General features: G+C 47.2%; 1 protein-coding gene and 1 long non-coding RNA gene across 3 annotated transcripts in view; one reads left to right on the forward strand and one right to left on the reverse strand.

Moving 5' to 3' along the window:
* LOC144134620 (endothelin-converting enzyme 1-like) overlaps positions 1-22,046 on the reverse strand; it is a 40,776-nt gene that overhangs the window by 11,449 nt on the left and 7,281 nt on the right. Inside the window, exon 3 of the mRNA XM_077667496.1 lies at positions 13,638-13,823. Coding sequence (XP_077523622.1) covers positions 13,638-13,823 — 186 coding nt within the window. The remainder of the gene's footprint in view (positions 1-13,637; positions 13,824-22,046) is intronic.
* Positions 17,975-18,592, forward strand: LOC144134619 (uncharacterized). Of its 2 annotated transcripts, none has more exons than XR_013315174.1 (3): positions 17,975-18,082; positions 18,227-18,374; positions 18,475-18,592. It is a non-coding gene; the product is annotated as an uncharacterized LOC144134619 (long non-coding RNA). The 2 variants fall into 2 exon arrangements; XR_013315175.1 differs by having other exon boundaries at positions 18,227-18,330.

Below are 22,046 nucleotides of genomic sequence, written 5' to 3' on the forward strand. Positions count from 1 at the left end.
TAAAGAAAAGACCCAGTACCATGGCGACAGAGGCTCTGGGAAAATCATTTATATTCAGGTTTGCTGCGTGCCGATGATTCAGGTTGGACAACGCAGCTTGGCAAGACCCCGCATTCCTCTAAAGCCTTTCCAGCAAAGGCACCTCTTTTCACCAAAGGAGCGAAAGCTTAAAGGAGCAGCGACGCTGCTACCCGGTTCAGCCCAAAGATGAAACAGTCGCTGAGGCTTAGCACCTGCTGGCATGCTCGAGCCGGCTCAGGTGAGTGTTTCAAAATTAAACTGGGGAATTCTGTTCATTCGTTCAGCTCAGACAATTTTTTTCATTCTAGCTGCTTGCTTGAAAGAACTGCAACAGCTGCTGTCATCAGCAGCAGCAGGTTTTCTGTATTGCCTTTGCCACTAGATGCACTCGGTGTTTCTGCAACATATTTACCGCCCTGAAATCTGGGCATAAAATATAAACACATTTACAAAAACCAAAACTAGACACTCCTATTGTATTTTTAAAAGATGTTTTCAAACATTGTTAGCTTCAGCCACTTTTTTTTCATTGATTTTACTTTTTGATGTTGGATGGCACTGCCATCGCAGGTTCTTGAAGGCCACGCCTTTGGGCTCCAAAGGTCTCGACGTGCGCCTTCGCCTCCAAGGCCCTTAGTGGCAAAGGCGCAACATTTGTATCCTGTAGCTGCACACTTTACGCCTTTGTATAGAAGGACCCGATTCTCAAAGGCCTTTGATGTGCCCGTGTGACAGGGGCATAAGACATCCATAAAGTGCTTAACAAAGCTGTCCTCCTGTGAACTGATCAGTCATACCTGAAGTAATCGTTGAACTTCTCTTGCCGAAGAACCCTTCCACTGCACTCAAATTCCTCGTCCATGTCTTGCACGATCACTTCACAATGCGTCGAGCCTGCAAAAAGAGGCATGGTATCATGATGAGCATAAATATGGGTGTCACAGGACAAAACAGAAATGATTAAATAAAACTGAATTTTTTGAGGCACAGTTGGCGTGAAGACACTCGACACACATTTTACAGGATAATTTGTAACAACTAACACCACATTTTTTGGCCAAAGTGAAATTTAATTTGTCTGGTACCAAATTGGTGATTTTTAGTTAAATGAGCCGTTTCGCACCTCAAGAAAAGATATTCAATGTGAAAAACAAAACAAAGTAACGTGATCATGAAAGAAAATTAATGTATTATTTTGTTTTAAGATCATAACTACGTATCTCTCAATTGAGAGCGCATTTTTTATTCAGTTAAAGATGCACAGGTTGTAGCATGTTTTCCATATGGACTTCAAAGCAACAATTTTGAACAAAACTCGTTTTTTTTTTGATGGGGTTAAAAATAAATACGCTAGACGGAAAACACTCATAACACCTTTGTTTGGTTTTTAAATGCAACACTTTATCTTAGTCGCTTCCAATGGATGTAATACACATTCGAAACTGACTTGAACACCACACAAAACACCCGTCTGACTGTTCAGAGTAATGCCTTTTTTCATTGAGAGATAGCTTGGCGAAAGCTTTAACCATAAATTGCAGATTTTCTATTGGTCCTGCAATGTGTGTCATCCATATGGAAACAGTGCGGAAGTAGTACACATATCCTTACCGACTGGTCTGTAGTGGGACACAAAGCCGCCCCGATTCCTATCCTGCATAAGTTGTATATGCCAAGCGCATTCGTGAATCCATCGGATCTCAGGTCACATGAATTCAAACCCGCTGTTCCACAAAGTAGTGAATGTTTCGTGAATTCATTGCGCCAAAGACGAAAAATAAAGTTCCTACCATTCGGGCAGATCTGCACTGCGCACGACGTCAAGCCAGACATTTGGCAATGAGAGTAGGTACATGAAAGTCGCCCTAGTGCTTTGTCTCGTTCTCTGTTCCTGCCGGCAAAAATAAAGCCGCATGTAGTCAGAGCAACACTTACTCCCAAAACAACATTCATTTCGGAACATATGTCAAGATAAAGAATATGTAGTACTTACAAATTAGATAATGCCGGCCAGGGTAGTGAACCGCATCGGAGCTCTCATATAGTATCAGATGTGGGTTTTCGCTTGCGCAGACTACGAACGGAGCCAGCTCGAGTGTTCATGCTCTTTCGTCGCGCTGGTTGTGCGGTTGGGCGCCGCCGTGCCAGACAAGGCAAGCTTCGTCCAGTCAAGAATGTGTCGTTTCGATGCATGGGGGTGGGGGGGGGGGGTGGGGGGGGGGGTGCTCCAGGGGGCAGAACCATTATTTTTTACACAGCTATTCGGGCCGCAAAAACAATTTCGAGCCGAAAGGTAGAGAAAGGAAGATATTTGGGGGGGGGGGGGGAGGCACGAACGGTGCAGCGCGTAGCTGCGCACGGAAGACACAGCTAGGAGAAAGGGAGTAAAAAAAAGCGCTTCGCGGAGTAGGGAGTGAGCGGGCTGCCTTGTAAAGGGCGCGTCCAGGAATGAGTTGGGGAGATATGAGACTTCAAAAGAGCGAGAGAGGGGGCTGACAAATGTGAAAGAGGTTTTCAATTCTCGGAGAACAAGTCATGAGCAGTTTTGAAGGCAAGGGTGTGGAAAAAGCAGAAGCGTCAAAGTCGCCGAAGAAGCGCTATGTCCGGCGATCGAAAACTTTCAAGCGAAAAACGTGGAACTTCGAGATGGATTTCACCAAAACGACTTCAGACACTCGCGCTTTTTGTGGGGCCGTGTGTTAGTTCAGTAAGCCTTAAAATGATATCATGAAATAACAAAGACATAAACAATAAATAAAATATTTTGCAAGCAAATTGGCACTTTCATAGTATCACATACGGGACATGTGGCAAACAAGCTAGGTAAACTGGCGTCTAACACCATTTGTCAGCAGATTTATTCTCTGGTCGTCGAAGAATCCTCCAACTTTTGGTTGGTGTGGAAATTTGACGCAAGAAACTAAAGCAAACAAAACCGTGTTGAATTGTGACTCGCAATTATTTTTTATGCTTTTAATCAATAAAGGTAATGTTCGAAAGCAAAAAAAAAATTTAATTGCGAGCAAATAAGTAATGCCGCCAGCAAAAGCTATAGCCCTTAATGCAAATTACGCAACAGCTAGAGATATAAAATGCGCCAAAAAACAACATTTTGAAACATTACGATCTGAAGAAAAGGAAGGAAAAAGCAAATTGGAAAACAGGGGAATGCGCGATCACAGGGAACGACGTACGCAAGCGTAGGAATCTCTTACCGCGTGATCGCAAGCGTTTATGGAGCGGCGGCTTAATATTTCACGCGTGCGTAACTTATAAACGTAACTTACGCGGCCACTGCTTTGTTTCTGTACGTTGCTAAAATTGAGCACAAAGTCGGCTTAGGGAATGCACTTGCACTAAGCTATTACGTTTGATTTAGGATCTCCATTAAGGAGACACCCACTGCGCAGTGTGGCAGTGAATTATCCAGAGTTAAGCAAGAAAGCGCTTTTTTAAATAAAAAAAATTGATGAAATGAAACTCATCTGATTTTTTTTAGATGGAATCCCACTTGGGCTGGTTTTCAGATACTCACGCAAGCAGAGCGTGCAAAAACGCTTTCAAACACGTAAATTTCATTCAAATAGGCGGATTATTATGTCCAGAAAGTGGACAAAGGCAACACCGTGAAAAGTCTGTTCAACTTTCAAAAAAAAGTATGTATTTTTTATTAGCGGCTTGGCTAAGCCATATATAGTTACACGAATCATGACAACTGGGTCATGCCAGCGCGCATTCGTTAATTACTAAATTTACGGGACCGTTTAAAGGGAATTTCAGTGCTTAGTTACAGCCGCTTCTAGTTGCCCAGTATTAGCGATAGAATTCTATAGATCTGCAGTTATTGGTCTGGATGGTGTCGCCGTCGGTCTTACGCGACAGACCGGTTCCTCTGTGGCGGAATATGCACAGTCCACTGACCACCACCGAAGTCGCCGTCTCGTCGTTGCAAACCTCAAAATCAGCGAACGGACAGAACAAAAGTCGATCGCAGCAGTACTATTGCTATACAGCGAGCAAATGCGTTTGGAATGCTTCCGAATGCGTTTGGAAATTGTTGTGAAGCGCCTGAGAACCCAGTTGATCGGCGACGGATCCCGCAGCAGACGTCGCGGCGCCGCGCCTCGAGGGCGTCGACATATACTCCTCCTTTAGTTTCTCCTGTACGAGAGCTCCGTCTGACTGGCGCGATCTGCTGACAGTTTCGATTTCAATGAGCTTGTTTTCCATAACTATGCCTCTATCTACGACTGCGCAGTCGGAGAGTAATCGTTGTTTATCCAACTCCACACACACACTGCGAAAGTGCTCGGTAAGAAAAAGATGATTAAAAGTTCAAATTTTTGAACTGGCACAAGCCCAGCCAAGGAGCCCAAACGAGGTTTAGAGCGTTCGAAATTATAAACTGCCGAGATGGTACTCGACAATAAAATCAATCTTGTACCCATTATAATGGATGGTACAATGTTCAGCAACATCTGCCAGTATACTTCTAACACTGGATAAGAGGTGGCAATCCAAGGCCCATATAGCCAGGTTTCGAAAATGACATGGCCAATTCTTGCGAAGAGTGGGAGAACTCTGGCTAACATGGCCCATGATAGCCAGGTTTCTAAAATGGTTTAGCCAGTTCTGGCAAAGAGTGGGAGAATTCTGGCTAACATGGCTCATGATAGCCATGACTTGATGATGGCACAGCCAATATCAGATGCGCATTGGCAACTCTGGGCCTACTTATGGCCACGCTGTGCCAGTGGCTTTCCATTATTGGCCCGCTGTCTTGGGCTACCTGGGTGGTGATGCAATATTGAGCACTGTAAAGCACGATAAGAAAGGATTTAGCCATTCTGTGGCTGGGTCATCTTCGAAGAAACAATTCGTACTATTTTAGAAACCACAAAGCTAAAGAATCTGACGTTATTTTTAGAGCATAGACTAAAGATTTCGCCTGGTGGCGATCGAAGTCCGCCTTAAAAGGCATCTTTGCTGACTGGCTCATCACGTGGCGTTAAACCTTGGAATCGCGGTAGAATTTCCCAGTCGCGGCAGTCGCACGAACGCCTTCATAGCTCTAAAGATTCATGGCAAGGTAAGAAGGTGCTCAAAGCTTGTATTCGCGAAGTTTTGGTCAGCGTTTGGGCATTATTGTAGCGATAGCTGCATTACGGTAGCATTTCGAGCCTTACACGTGGCGGTGCCGCCACCCTGTGGCTGCGCCACCACACCGTGGTTGCGCCGCCACGGAGTCACGTGGTTGGTCACGCGGGGAGGAGCAGCTGCCGGCGGCCCGGCGCAGTGCCTGATCACGTGGTTGGTCACGTAACCAAGTTCCACTCGGCCAGCTGTAGCTATCGCGTCACTCCAGGTTTAACGAGAGCTAAACCACCGCCAATTTTTTCTTCCAATCTGTTACATTAATGACTCACCCAGATATCATTCCTTTTGCAATTCGTTAATAAATCTATTTCGTAAGAGCTGGAAAAGCTGACAGCCCGAGCCATAACCATACACCTGAGAGGGCGGCATGGTTTTGACAGCTTTTTCGGCTACTTGCTTTAAACATTGTGCCACCCCAAAGCAAATTTCATTCCAGATTCAGAGTACAGGTCTGGAGCAAGGAATACACAGCCGCTTCGAAACACCGACACACAACTGCCTCGATGCAATTTTTATTTCAGGCGACTCCTTAAACGCTACACGGGAAACTCGCAGAAAAAAATCCAGGATGGCACAGACTTCGAAAATGAAAATATTTGCATAAACCGCCGGTTAGAAGTAGCATAAGCTCGAGCCCAGTAACACGAATCATTGCATGGTGTTAGCCACCTGTTTTTATATGCATGAAAACAGAACAATTATATTATTCAGGGTAGCGCACCAGATCAATGCAACATTAAAATTTTATAACTTAACTGAAGGAAATGAAACATCTGAATTGTAGGCTCCCAAAATTTTGAGCAGGTGATATAACAAAAAGCCACGCGATAGCACTCATGTACAGCAAACGAAATAAACGACACTATCACTCAAACTATTTTAATATCTATATGAATGTATGACATATATAACTAGAATACATTCAGGTAATACAGCAAAGAATTCTAGTCGGTGAACAAATGAAACCGTCACATGAATATAATATTAGGTCCCTTAATGTAGAAATGCAACTGATCGGCCTGAAGACAACCAACGCGTGTAAATCCTTATAAAAGCCGTCTTTATTACTTGTCGAAGCCTCTCTGATGACAGCGCTATACTGCTGTCATGTGCACCACTAGCAAAGGTCCAAATAGTTTACCGTATTCGGGATACCACAGCATGCCTACCGGTACTTCTGCTTCTACACTACGTGAAGTGCCCTCTCACAAGCCTCAGTTCGAACAAAGATTTGCATTCGCACCCTCAAGAACATACGCACGATTTCAGGCACTGTGTTCTGACATGAACGGAAAAAAATTTTGCACACAAAACTCTTTAGCATTGGTCTTTCAACTTCAGATGTGCTGACACGGTTTGATAGCGCTGCCTCGCTCTTTGCACGGAAAAAGTTTTCTGCTACATTGATGACTTCAACCACCACTTCAACCACCTCCGCAGAAGGGCTGGTGAGCGACAGGTGCGATTTGTAGTAGTTCTTCAGTTTAATTAGGTCGCAACTTGCATCATTAGACGTTAGAGAACCACTGCAGCCCCTGCAATGAAGATTATTTGTTATTTGGAAATAACCTAACCTGCTAAGTAGATTAGCGACTCCTCTTTTTCCAGGCTTAAGTTTAGAAGGTGAGAGGGAGCTACAACGGTACCCTCTTCACTGTATTCTTTTTCTGTATTCAAACCTATGAGCAAAAACCAGTCATCCTCTGAGTAGCAACCATACCTACTCGGCCTTAGAAATTGCGCGTCGCACTAATAAGGCTGCACTTGAACTAGTAGAGGCGTGCGATGGGGTTTTTTGCCCGCAGGGTTAAGAACAGGTTCTAAACTCCGTCCTGACTCAGCCTACCTAATAAAACATACTGGAAACCACACTTCTAAAGTTGCGTGTTTTGCACTTCGAGTGCTTGACAAAATCAACAATCACCGAAACCAAAGCGCATAGGGGAATGTTTCTATATTTTTATTTGTAGTGCTGATCGACTGGTGAACACTCTCAATGTTCGCTTACGCGCAATAAACATAAATATCCACGAGAGCAGCAGATTGGACAGCCGTCGCCGTAGCTCAGTTGGTAGAACACCGGACGGAACATTCGGAAATCGTCGGTTGCGGTCACACTGGCGGCATGGTTGTTTTTTCTGCTGCTTTATAAGTAATTTTCTTTATGCGACAGAAAAATCGAAGTACTATTCCCCAATTGATAAGCACTACAAATAAAAAAATAGAAGCATTCCCCTATGTCCCTTGGTTTCGGTGACTGTCACTTCCTCCATGTCTTTGTGAAACGATCCCCTGATTTCCTTTACCTTGTCTGCCAATGTATAATATATATATATATATATATATATATATATATATATATATATATATATATATATATATATATATTGCCACGCTGCTGACTTTCTGCCGGCGCCACCTGGAGGTCGAACTGTGTTCCCGAGCGCGTGGCCGAACGTCTTCTTTGTCCAGAACGAGCGCGGCGGTGTTGGCAAACCTCGCCCGAGTGAACAGCTTTGTTCTCTGTATTTTCGCCGGTGACATTTTTTGGTGGAGCCGTGCTGGGTATCATCCCATGTACGCTGACCGGGACGATAGCCCTGACGCTTCTCCCCGACGAGCAGACGCCACACCTGTCCACAAAGCGAGCCGTCGCCTGCGAGGCCTGCAACCCGAATTTGAGCCACTCACGATTCCTGCTCGGGCCATGACTTCCGCCACTGGCAGCCAGACAGGTCAGTCCTTCGGCAGTGCCCCACCGTTCGTCTTTCTTGCACCTCGGTCGCCACCATCCTTCCATGGCGACCGGTTCGAGGATGTAGAAGATTGGTTGGCCGGTTTTGACCGTGTGGCCGCGTTCAACCAATGGGACGACGAGCGAAAGCTGCTGAACGTGTACTTCGCACTGCAAGACTCGGCGAAAACGTGGTTCGAGAACCACGAGGCGTCCTTCTCTAACTGGGCAGCTTTTCGCCGCGAGGTGCTCGCCACGTTCAGTTCGAGCGAGCGAAAGGAGAATGCCGAGCTTGCCCTTCGCTCCAGGTCACAGCAGTCCAACGAGAGCGTGGCCATGTTTATTGAGGACATGACCCGCCTCTTCAATCGGGCCGACCCAGCCATGCCCGAAGCTACAAAGGTGAGGCACCTTATGCGTGGGGTAAAGGAGCAGCTGTTCGCTGGCCTCATGCGCGACCCTCCGAGAACTGTCGCCGCCTTTGCCAAGGAAGCGACGACCATAGAACGTTCCTTGCAGGAACGGAGTGCCCAATACGGCCGTCAGGCAAATGTAGCGGCCGCACAGTACTGCACGTCCTTGCCAGGCCCCGGGGATGAGGCGCTGCGAGCGCTTGTGCGGAGCATTGTCCGCGAAGAACTGCGACACCTCCACTTGAGTGCTCCGTCAGAAAGCGTACCTTCGACAGGCGATGTTCTCCGTGACGAAATCCGGCGAGCGGTGCAGCCACCCCCAGCACCCCTTTCGGAGCCGCACGTAATGTCCTACAGCGATGCCCTGCGCCGACCTGCCTCGGCGCCGCAAGCGTTTCGCCCCGTTGCCGAACAACCACCACCCCATCGTTACGTGCGTCCCATCGAGCAGCAGCAGGACCCGTGCCCTCCATTCCGCAAAGCGTACGTGTGGCGAACGTCCAACGATCGTCCGCTCTGATACCACTGCGGGGAGCCCGGCCATGTTCTGCGGAATTGCCCGTACCGGCGGATGGGTCTGAGAGGATTCCCACCGGACGCGCCTCGACCGCGCTATGGTGAAAGACCGCGGGACATAGAGGAGTACCTGAACTCTCAAGTGCCGCCCCCGACCTCACAGCGGCGACAGTCGCGATCGCCATCCCCGAGGCGCTTTGCTACGCCCAGTCGGCCCTCAACCTCCGGTCAGTTCGGAGGCACGTCCCCTCGGCGGGAAAACTGAAGACGGCGTCCTCCGGGGGTAGGGCCGCCGCCACTGCACGAAGTCAACAGCCTCCACCCGACGATTGGACGCGACGGCCCGAGCGTCAACGACCCGATCCGACGACCTCACCGACGTGCTGCGAACGATTAGTTTCCGCTGAAATTTTAGTAACCGTCGACAGTTATGAACTGACCGCACTCGTCGATACCGGCGCTGATTTTTCTGTGATGAGCAGGGAGCTAGCCATGACACTCCGTAAGGTTCTGACGCCTTGGTGTGGACCCGTGATCCGCACTGCCGGTGGCCATGTCGTGACACCAATCGGCGTCTGCACTTGCCGCATCCAAATCCGTGGTCTTATTTTCACCGGCTGCTTTGCCGTGTTAGCTGACTGTTCAAAGGACCTCATACTGGGCATGGATTTCCTTCACGAGTATGGTGCGATCATAAACCTTCAGGAACTCATGGTATCTTTTTCCGCCCAGCGAGCCGTTAACACAACCACCGAGCCCTGTAAAGTAATGTTGCGCATATGTGACGACCACATAACAATCCCTCCGCGAGCCAGAAAGTTCGTCACAGTCGAGTGTACTGACAGCACCGGCGCTCTTGGCATTGCTGAAGCGAACATGTCCCTGCTACTCGCTCGGCAAGTTTGTGTCGCCCGAGGCCTAGTAGACCTTGCCAATGGTCGTACCGAAATCTTAGTCACGAACTTTACTCGTGAACCGCAACATTTGACGAAGTCAGAAGTCGTCGCTTATTTTGACGAGCTTGGAGAGTGTACGAGGCAGTGCTCTTTATCTACCACGTCAGACCTCGCCGACGCGACGGCTACAGCCATTCCGACTGACGTGAACCCGCACCTCTCGGCCAGTCAGAAAAACTGCGTGCAAAGCCTAATCTATTCCTTCCGCGACTGTTTTGCGGAAACTTCCAAGGTCCGACAGACGCCGCTTACCAAGCATCGAATTGTCGTTGCTGACGACCAAAGACCAATTTGCCAGCGCCCTTATCGCGTGTCTTCCAAAGAACGCGATGCCATCCGCCGCCAAGTTACACAGATGCTCCTGGACGACGTCATCCAACCTTCCACGAGCCCCTGGGCATCGCCTGTTGTTCTCGTCACGAAGAAAGATGGCACCCTCAGGTTCTGCGTCGATTACAGGCGCCTGAATACCGTCACGAAAAAAGATGTGTACCCTCTGCCCCGCATTGATGATTCCCTAGACCGCCTGCGCCATGCCACCTTCTTTTCATCCCTTGACCTCCGCAGTGGGTATTGGCAAATAGAGGTCGACGAACGCGACCGAGAGAAGACCGCCTTTATTACGCCTGACGGTTTATACGAGTTTAAGGTACTCCCTTTTGGCTTGTGCTCGGCCCCTGCCACGTTCCAACGAATGATGGACACCGTGCTGTCCGGTCTGAAGTGGCAGACATGCCTCGTATATCTTGACGATGTCGTGATCTTCTCTGACACCTTTGATGAGCACCTGAAACGCTTGCGTGCTGTTTTCGAGGCCATACGTTCCGCTGGTCTCTCTCTCAAGCCAGAGAAATGCCACTTTGCATTTCAAGAGCTGAAGTTTCTTGGTCACATTGTCAGCGCACGAGGTGTTAGTCCAGATCCCGAAAAGACGGCCGCCGTAGCTGCCTTCCCTAAGCCAACAGACAAACGGAGCCTGCGTCGTTTCTTGGGCCTCTGCGCGTACTATCGCCGGTTTGTTCCCAATTTCTCCCGGCTAGCAGAGCCTTTGACCCGCCTGACGAAGGATTCTGAACCCTTCATCTGGGGCCAAGACCAGGACAGCGCCTTCACAGAACTCAAGTCCCGTCTGCAGTGTACGCCTGTGCTTGGCCACTTCGACGAAGAGGCCGACACTGAACTGCACACTGATGCTAGTAACGTTGGCCTCGGCGCGGTCCTTGTTCAGCGGCAGGATGGGCTAGAACGCGTGATTGCTTACGCCAGTCGCACTTTGTCCCGTTCAGAAGTCAATTATTCCACAACGGAAAAGGAATGTCTAGCTGTGCTGTGGGCCGTTACGAAATTTCGTCCGTACTTGTATGGCCGCCCGTTTCGGGTCGTGAGCGACCACCATTCACTCTGTTGGTTGGCGAACCTGAAGGATCCCTCGGGGCGGCTTGCTCGATGGAGTCTTCGGTTACAAGAATTTGATGTCACCATCGTGCACAAGTCTGGCCAGAAACACAGCGATGCTGACTGTCTATCCCGCGCCCCAATCCTGTGCCCCACTGACGAGTCCGACGACGATTCCGCTTTTCTTGGTGCTCTCACCACGTCCACCCTTGCCCAACAACAAAGGGCCGATTCTGACCTGCTGCCCCTCATAGAATACCTTGAAGGAATCGCCCCATCTCCACCTCGGCTCTTCAAGCGCGGACTGTCATCGTGTTGCTTGCGCGATGGGGTACTCTACAAAAAGAACTACGGCCCAACGGACACTGTCTATCTGCTTGCAGTGCCAGCTGCGCTTCGTGACGAAGTTCTGCGCGCGTGCCACGACGACCTTTCTTCGGGCCATCTCGGGTTTTCCCGCACGTTGGCGCGCATACGCACCAAGTACTACTGGCCCAAGCTTGCTGCGGTTGTCCGCCGTTACGTCCGAACCTGCCGAGAATGTCAGCGCCGGAAGACGCCACCGACTAAACCAGCCGGGCTCCTGCAGCCTATCGATCCCCCGCGCCTCCCATTTCAACAGGTCGGCATGGACTTACTCGGTCCGTTTCCGGCGTCTTCCATGGGTAACCGGTACATTGCTGTTGCCACTGACTATCTCAGCCGCTACTGTGAGACCAAAGCTCTACCCCGTGGTACCGCCGCCGAAGTCGCAAGTTTTTTCATTCATAACATTGTGCTTCGTCACGGAGCTCCAACGGTCGTATTAACTGACAGGGGAACCCCGTTTACGTCGGCACTTACGAACGAGGTACTTCGACTCAGTGGCACCAGCCATCGAAAGACAACAGCTTACCATCCGCAAACCAACGGACTGACTGAGCGGCTTAACAAAACAATTGCCGATATGCTTTCTATGTATGTCGACGATGACCACGCGAACTGGGACCGGATACTTCCTTACATAACGTTCGCGTACAACACTGCGCTTCACGAAACGACGCGCTTCACTCCTTTCCATTTGGTGCACGGTCGCGAAGCCTTGACCATGCTGGACGCCATGCTTCTTCCGGATCCTACTCCCTCTTCTGTCGTGGATGCCGACCAATTTGTCCGTGACGCCGAAGTTGCTCGCCAAGTTGCTCGACAGCGAATCCGGTGCCAACAACAACGCGACGCCGAGCGTTACAACCTCCGCCGCAGGGAGGTGATTTACACACCCGGTGACCAAGTCTGGGTGTGGAGCCCAATCCGTTTGCGAGGGCGCTCCGAGAAGCTTCTTCGCCGTTACTTTGGTCCGTAGCAGGTGTTACGCCGCCTCAGCGCGGTGACCTACGAGGTGCTCCCTCAAGGAACTGTCCGGTCCTCTCGACACCCGGCGTCCGAGGTCGTCCACGTGGCGCGAATGAAGCCGTTTTATTCCCGTTAGCCCCGGACCCAACCCCGCCATTACCTTTCGCCTTATTTTTTTTTCTTCCCCTCGCGTCGGCATCGAGTCGATGCCTCTTAGATGGGAGGGGCAATGCCACGCTGCTGACTTTCTGCCGGCGCCACCTGGAGGTCGAACTGTGTTCCCGAGCGCGTGGCCGAGCGTCTTCTTTGTCCAGAACGAGCGCGGCGGTGTTGGCAAACCTCGCCCGAGTGAACAGCTTTGTTCTCTGTTTTTTCGCCGGTGACAATATATATATATATATATATATATATATATATATATATATATATATATATATATATATATATATATTTGGGTAAAATATAAAAGCAGGTGGATCGGCATGGTGACAGTTCGATTAATCGCGGGAGGTTGCTCGGGAAAAGCGTCCTTGGTCTCGCTACTCCCATCACGATGGCATCACCTGCCACATCGGGGCAACGATTAACTGCGGTCGCACTGCGCCAGGAGTGGTATGAGGACTCCCAGCGATCTATGAATGTCAAATAGAAAGTGACCATTTCCGCATATTAAAGCCTTAAGCCATTATCGCCATCCGAACAAGTTTCATCCGTGAACTTTGTATCCGATCACCGCAACCAAAGTGAAAGCCGAAGTGTTAGTGCAGCTAGTCCACATTTGAGCTTATTACGCAAATCTACTAATTTTTCAGCAGCTTTTAGACATATGAGCCCACGAAGATCTCGAATTTGTGATGCGTTTGTCACTTTGGATGAGGCAACGTTCAAGGAGCGCTTCAGTGCCGTCTCAAAGCAGCACAGCTTCGAACAGCCTTCGTGTTTTTTTCACTGAGCAAATGGGGAAAATTCATCAGCACAAAGCATACGCCGGCCACATGTTCATTTCGCCGATTCCCTATGCACACTATAATCGGTTGCAAACTTCACTCGAGCATCTAAGTAGGCTATACTGGTGAGTATATGTCACGTTCCGGTGAGTCATCAGGGCCCTACCTTCGATAGCTGGGTGTCGTTCTGGTTGTGGTCTCGTTTGAAAGCGGCGTACGCCACCTCCATCGCAGGTATCTCTGGGAACACGCTGGCCTCGCCGCTGGGCAGACATCCGAGCACGCGCACAGCGAACAGAGGCTTCACCGTCTCGCTCAGCCACGAAGACACGATGTTTCCACGCGGGTCCACCTGCCAGCGAAAAACTTTATTTCATTCGATCAGCTTTAGGCAGCGGCAAAGTGCACTGTGGCACAGTGCAATAAAGACTGCAAGGGACAGACTCTCATTCCAACCTCAACAGTGCAAATGGTACGCGGCTGTCACGGCTCTTTGCCCTCTGCTGGCAGCTGAAAGCAGTTTTCGGTCGAGCATTGGCGTACCACGCTTTGTCCGAGAGATGACCTCGCGGTGCCTGTTGCCAACAATTACCTTAGGTTCATCGTGGCTGTCAAAGCGTCCTTCAGCTTTTCTTTGCGTCCAAGACCCGTCTGATGTCCATTTCACGGCTGTCTCAACGCGACTCTTGGAAGCAAGCTGTGTTTAGATTATTTGCTTTACGATCGTCATTCTGCGCTCATTTAAAACATTTTATTTCTTCGTACTTCCTTGATTTCTGGGGGCTTAACGTCCCAAAGCGACTCAGGCTATGGGGGACGCCGTAGAGGAGTGCTCCGAAAGTTTGGACTACCTGAGGTTCTCTAACGTGCACCGACAACCCACGTTACACGGACTTCTAGAATTTTGCCTCCATTGAAATGAGGCTGTGTAAAATTGCTGTTTTATAGTTTATGGGAGTTGAACGTCCCAAAGCGACTCAGGCTATGAGGGACGCATGTAAAGTTGCTGTGACGCGCCAACGGTCTCATCATTTAGCTCACCATTTGGCGTGAATATGAGACGAATGCTTTATACTCCTGCTTGTGGAAACGAAGAGATGTGTCCACTGCACAATTCATGCAGGCAGTGGTGATATCGTCTTCAGCAATAATGCGAAAGGTCGTGTGGGCATTGTGAGACAGTGCTGTCTTTTGACAATGATTCCCCTTGCCTTGATGAATGCTCTGCATGTCCGAAAATGTGATCCATTCATTGAATCTGTCCGCCGAGTTAGCTCTGTGGCTAGCGAGGTCGTCTACACAGGCTGAGGACGCGTGATCAAATCGCGCCCCGCTTAGGACGCCCGTCTGCTGCGCGATGTCACAGTACGTTAAAGAACTCCAGGTGGACAAAATTACCTTCGGCGCCTCTTTCTATCTTCTTTCGTTCCCTCGTTCAAGAGAAATAGTGAAGGAAAGGAAGCGGCGCAGTAACTGTCTCACTTCGTGGTGGACACCTATACCGCGCTGTAAGGGAAAGGAGAAAGGTGGGAGGGAACGAAGAATGAGGGAAAGAGATACCGTGGTGGGGGGTTGATTGGTTTTGGTTGGTGTTTCATTAAAGGAAATGACGCAGTAACTGCCACACATCTCGGTGGACGCCCGAACCGAACCGTAGGGGAAGTGATGAAGGGCGTAGTATTTAAAGGAAGAAAAAGCTGCCGCAGAATATTGATGGTGTATCTGATACCTGATTAAATATCGGCTGCGGGTCCTTGGACCCAAGATATTAAACAAATTTTTCAAATATGGCGGAGTGCTTGGCTTGAAGCACTCTGGCACGGGTCGGCCCGGTATCGCACTGCCCCCGGGATCGGCCCGGGTCATATTAGAGTGCGCCTTTCCTTTTCACCTGTGCTCTCCTATCCTTTAACTCTCCTACATTCAGCACGCGGCAGCGAGCGTGGCTCGGCTTCAGCCAGTAGGCAGGCCCGTGCACTTTCCTCTTCCTTCTTCCTATCAGCACCAACAGCAGCAGCCGCCGAGTAGGGTTGGGAGTAATTTCGACCATCTTAGGTTCTTTAACGTGCATTGATATATATCACACAGCGCACGGGTGCCTTTTGCGCTTCGCCTCCATCGAAACGCTGCCTCCGTGGTCGGGTTCGAACCAGAGAACTCCGGCTCCTTCCTTCCATGATGCCGAGTTCTAATGTCCACCCAGAATGAAACATTAAGAGCGTCTTTCCTTTCCTGATTACCAATTATTAATGCGAAAGCATCATATGATACTGTCGCGTCTGCAAAAAGTGTCCGCAAAGCATGTCCGAAAATTTTGTCCGCACGATCATATTTTTGTTTGGCAGTGTGTGAGTACATCTCAGGATGGGAGAAATTGGGATGATGATTTGTAATATGTTAATTTAAGTGGCGTTAATAATTAATTGCTGTGTGTGAAGCGGGTTTTGTGGCAATGATTCGAAGAAAAACGATGCAAGTGCGTGAGGAGGCTTACTTAGTATAAAAAAGAAAAAAAAAAGAAAACAAAAAGGAAAAGAAAGAAAAAACAAAATAGAAATGAAAATAACTAAAAATAAAGCGTAACATAATTTTCAAAATAAAGAATAAAAATATGGGAGAAAGACAAAAGGAACACGTTTTCGCAATTCCGCACTTAAGTAGAGTTAAGTGCAATTCTCTAATATTTTACGGCTATTAATATTGATTATTAACCGGGACTAGCACACACTAAATTTAGTTTAATAGGCTTATAACGTCACTTAGGATCTTGAATATTCTACACCACCTGCAGCTGGAATAAAAAATCACGAAACTATTTTCAGGCTCTATCCAACCAATAGTAACAAAATAAAAATCGCTGCCGTTGCACGCAGCCTGGAACCTTTATACACATAATTCTACAGTGGTAATTACACATTACACCACGAAGTATCAAGCAATACGCTGTCAAATAAAATAAACGTAGTTTATTCGCCATCGACGCTTTCTATAAACGTACAAAGGCTTCATTTGGCGCACAGAAATGAACGCCGCCAGGCCATGATCACTGCCCTCCAATGTCCTGATGTTCTCAACTACTCATGATTCAATTCAATTCAATTCAATTCTTTTTATTATCATTTCTTCAGTACAGTACATAACATCACTGTCTGGATCCTTAGCCAAAGGCTAGTTATGGATCCATGCAATAAAAGCAAAGAGAATTAGTGAGGACAAATGATTTCTACTGCATGCCAAAATAATACACATAAGAATGGTGGAAAAATGCAAAGCGTACAAGCAAGATGGTTCAAATTACAGAAATACAAGAGGGCTCATGACAAAAAAACATATGAAGACAGGAACAGCATTTTTTATACAAAATAAACGCAGTTGCCTTAGAAGTGATTATTCAATGACATATGAATGGCAAACCCAACATAGACACTACAGAGAATAATAAGAGACAATCACTAAGCGATTTGCATTGTAAATCAGGTAATTATTTGTGACAGAAAAAAGGTCTTTAGTGAAATATAAGGATTGGACGTTACAAAGACTGCACAGGGGATTTTATTCCAAGTTTTTACCCCTTGATACTCGAAGCGGCGCTGGCCATAGTCATTGCGAGATGTAGGAACCAGAAATCTTCCCTGTGCTGCTGAACGGCTGTTAGTTGGGGCTCTATGGAATGTGTTCAAAGGAAAGGGGGAGGTACCGGAGAGGACTCTTAGTACGAGTAGTGCAACGCGAAAATCTCGAAGCTGCAATGCCGGCATTATTTGGAGTCTAAAAAACAAAGGGCGAGAAGGCGTATATGGTGTTGTGCAAGTCATTATTCTCAGTGCCCGCTTCTGCAGGCGTAGAACAGGTTCAATGTAAGTGATGTAAGTGAACCCCCATGATTCTATACAGTAAGTTAGTTGGTACTGAAAGAAGCTAAAGTATATTGTTTTTAGTGTGTGTATTTCGAAATGTCGCCGAGCTTTGGCCAGAACGAAACATGCATAAGATAGTTTGCTACGCAATTTTTCAATATGCGGTTTCCAGTTTAATGCAGCGTCTAAGGTTACACCCACGTACTGAATAGTCTTAACTTCTTCAATTTCTTTATCTCCTATCGTTATTGCGGAGCAGGTATTCTGGTATTTTTTATAAGAGGATGCAAATATAATATATTTAGTCTTGCCTATGTTCAAAGTGAGTCTATTTGTTAAAAACCATTTATTGACTCTCTGAAGTTCTGAGTTTAAAGTATGCTTGGCTGTTTCAACGGAATTAGCGGTCACCAACAATGAGGTGTTGTCGGCGTACATAATAGCACGGGTATTTATTAGGCAATCGGGTAAGTTGTTTATGTAAAGTGTAAAAAGTATAGGCCCCAGTACTGAGCCCTGCGGAACACCTACGGAAATAGAACGCGAACTTGACGCGTGTTCGTCAATAATAACACACTGCAACAAATGCGTAGAGCATTTGTTGCATGACAATAATGACACGTCTTACAAGTTTTGCGCACTTTTTCCAGGACACAGCGGCCACCGTCAACGCCTTCCAGCAACCGTGTGCTATTCCCTCCGTCAGCAGTAACCGGCCACGCCCCCCGCTCTCGACAGTTTGGCAGTGGCAGTGGTGAGCGACAGACACGTCTTAAAGGTTTTGCGCACTTTTTCCAGGTCCGTTCCTGTTTTGATGAGGCTGTCGCCTTGCTTCGGCCCTGGTCCTACCGGAGCTGAACAAGTTGGTTTAAATCGTCGTCTTTTCTTCGACATCCAGGACACAGCGGCCACCGTCAACGCCTTCCAGCAACCGTGTGCTATTCCCTCCGTCAGCAGTAACCGGCCACGCCCCCCGCTCTCGACAGTTTGGCAGTGGCAGTGGTGAGCGACAGACACGTCTTAAAAGTTTTGCGCACTTTTTCCAGGTCCGTTCCTGTTTTGATGAGGCTGTCGCCTTGCTTCGGCCCTGGCCCTACCGGAGCTGAACAAGTTGGTTTAAATCGTCGTCTTTTCTTCGACATCCAGGACACAGCGGCCACCGTCAACGCCTTCCAGCAACCGTGTGCTATTCCCTCCGTCAGCAGTAACCGGCCACGCCCCCCGCTCTCGACAGTTTGGCAGTGGCTGTGGTGAGCGACAGACACGTCTTACAAGTTTTGCGCACTTTTTCCAGGTTGGTGCACTTTTCCCCCTCATTTTAACGTCAGCGTAACTGTCTTACCGCCACTACTGCTGCCAAAACTGTTGATACGCGAGTTCAGTACTTTGAAAAATGGCCAAAGAACTTCAGAAATTGTTTGAGGACCTTAAGCGTGAGATGAAACAAGAGTTTCGCGAGCTAAAAGAAAGTTTCGAGCGAGAACTCAGGAAGGATGTCAGAGATATTAAGGCCAGCATGACTTTCATAAACCAGTGCTATGAGGAAATGAAAGCTTCCGTGAAAAAAGTTGAAGCAGAGAACGAGGCTCTGAAAGAAAGTATAAGCACGTTGAAGGAAGAACGCGAAGCTCTCTATGCGCTAGTAAAAGAGCAGGAATCCCGACTTATGCAGAACGAGCAACACTCGCGGTGCCTGAACGTCGAAATTAAAGGAGTGCCACGGGTAGACGGTGAAAACCTGCACGAACTGACAAAACAGTTGGGTGAAGTAATCGGGATGCCTCTGAAGGACACTGACATTGAAGTCTGCCATCGGGTCCAGACCGCCGGAAATTCTACCTCCCCTAACATAATTGTGCAGTTTACTCACAGAGCTCCGCGTAACTATTTCTTAGAAAAAGCAAGAAAGCACAGGCTAACGGCTAGTGACCTTGCGATAGAACAAGATGATAAAATTTTTGTCAATGAGCACCTGTGTCCGGCAATGAAACGCCTCTTCGGTGCTGTAAATGCCGCGAAAAAGGAACGAGGATGGGAATACGCCTGGGTCAAGAATGGAAAAATCTACGTTCGCCAAACTGAAACATCAACAGTTATTCCTATCACTAGCAAGGATCAGCTCTCTAGGATTGCTTAGAATGTTCCAGCTTATCTGTACAGCTTGTATGCTCTAAACATGGATTTTCTACCAAAGCAAATTCATAAATTGGTCAAAAAGAAAAAACCTACCCTATCTTTTTTTCATCAGAACGTCCGATCTTTAAGAAACAAAGATAATGAAATGCATGCTTTGCTAGAAGTATTTGAAATGTCTTTCACTGTGCTCATGCTCACTGAAACATGGTATGAACGCGAAACGGCTATATTCTGCCCATCTGGTTATCAATGCTTCTATCGAAATCGTCACGACAAAAGAGGCGGTGGTGTTTCTATCCTGGTAAAAGATAACCTGCTGTGTGATACCGAAGAGAAATTCTGTGCTGTCACTCCTGACTTTGAAGTGCTTACCTTACGACACCTTGACAATATGTTTTGCGTGGTCTACAGACCGCCATCTGGTACCTTTAGCCGTTTTTTGGCCTTCCTTGAAGAACTTTTAGAATATGTGACGGAGCAAATAGCACAGATCTTCTTAGGTGGAGACATGAATGTGAACATGATTGTACCTACTCCTTACCAGAAAGACTTGAGCCTTACCCTTTCTACTTATGGCCTATCTAATGTAATCACCAACCCAACGCGTATCACAGAACAAAGTTCTACATTACTAGACGTATTTATTAGCAACGTTAACACAGACACTACATTTGCTGGCACTCTTTGTACAGGTATAAGTGATCATCTGGGAACCTTTTTATTCGTAGACAAGCAATTTCCCATCAAGTGGAATGAACCAAAGCCCACATATCGTCAAGTTATTACATCTTCGCGTCTTGAATCATTCCGCCAGGATGTTGAAAAACAAACATGGGATGCAGTATATGAATGTCGTGAGAGCAACACAGCGTACCTTATCTTTATAAGTATACTTAAGAAAATATAACACCAGCATTTTCCAGTAACACAAGTAAAAAAGCCAAAGAGAGCGCGAAAACCTTGGTTAACGAGAGAACACCTGAGAATGGTCAAGCATAAAAATGCGTTGTATGCCAAATTTGTAAAAACTAAAGATCTAAATATACTTGCAGAATTTAAGAGCTACCGGAATAAACTTACGTCTACGCTGAGGAAAGCTAAGGATTCATACCTAAGAGATATGTTCGATGCTGAAACTACACTGCGGCCAGATGCAGCCTGGCGCAAGTTGAACTCTTTGGTGCGTCCCGGTACTCCTACGCTTACACTTGGCACCTTTAGGCATGGGGAAAAAGAGCTCTCCGGTGTTCCATTGGCAGATGCTTTCAATCACTTTTTTATTCAGCAAACGAAAGATAATGAGCTCGATGGGAGTACCATTAGAAACTACGCTCAGTACGTGCGAGGAAACGATAGGATAAGTTCGCTGTTCTTGGCCCCGACTGAAACAGCTGAGGTTTTCTCTTCCATCAATAACTTGAAGAATAGTAAAACGCTGGACGTAAATGGCTTCCAGATATTGCCCGTAAAATATGTACTTGACATACTGTGCCCGATTATTACCTATATTTATAATTTGATTCTCTCTACTGGGGTTTTCCCTACAGGAATGCAAATTGCTCGAGTGATACCCATTTTTAAAAAAGGTGATAAGAACCTATTCACAAACTACCGACCGATTTCTATACTGCCTGTGTTTTCCAAAGGCATCGAGAAAATAATACATCACAGAGTGACTTCTTATTTTGACGAAAATCACTTATTTCTAGATTTTCAACATGGATTCAGGAAGAAAAGATCTACAGAGACAACACTTCTAACTCAATAAGAAATTATAATTAAGGCATTCAGTGAAAACAAGCTCACCATGGGTATTTACATCGATTTTACTAATGCCCTTGACCTCATAAATCATGATATTCTTCTTTTTAAATTGGAAAGGTATGGTGTGCGGGGCCTTACGCTAACCCTATTACAATCTTACTTATCTCACAGAACCCAATATGTAGATATAAGCACAGCATCCTCTCCTACCCTCCATATAACATGCGGAGTGCCCCAAGGAAGCAATCTTGGGCCTTTGCTATTTTTAGTTTATATAAATGACATCGTCTACAGCGCTAGTAATGTTCAGGTTGTGTCATTTGCAGATGACACAACTTTTTTTGTCACAGGTATTTCCGAGGCCGAGGTTGAAAGCAAAACAAGCGAAGCCCTTAATAAACTGCACTCATGGGCAGATGTAAACTCCTTGCGCATAAATCCGTCAAAAACACAAATTCTGTTATACCTCCCTAAGGGAAAGAAAATATCTAGGCCTCTCAAAATAGCCTTAAACAGCCAACCAATAGAGCTTGTGACTTCTGTAAAAACACTGGGCGTTATCTTTTCTCACAACCTAACTTGGAATGCGCACATAGAACACATTTGTTCGAAAGTTTCCTCAGCTCTAGGTATACTTGGTCGCTTTAGACATATTTTTCCAGTAAGGGTAAAGATGTTGCTCTACAACGCGTTAGTACTAAGTCATATCCAATACTGCAGCTTGGTTTGGGGAACAACAGGGGTAACAAATCTTCATAGATTGCATTTGCTGCAGAAAAAAGCCGTCCGGTCTATAGCAAATGTGCCATTCCTTTTCC

Source organism: Amblyomma americanum, chromosome 5 (genome assembly GCF_052857255.1).
Source record: "Amblyomma americanum isolate KBUSLIRL-KWMA chromosome 5, ASM5285725v1, whole genome shotgun sequence".
NCBI classification, from domain to species: domain Eukaryota; kingdom Metazoa; phylum Arthropoda; class Arachnida; order Ixodida; family Ixodidae; genus Amblyomma; species Amblyomma americanum.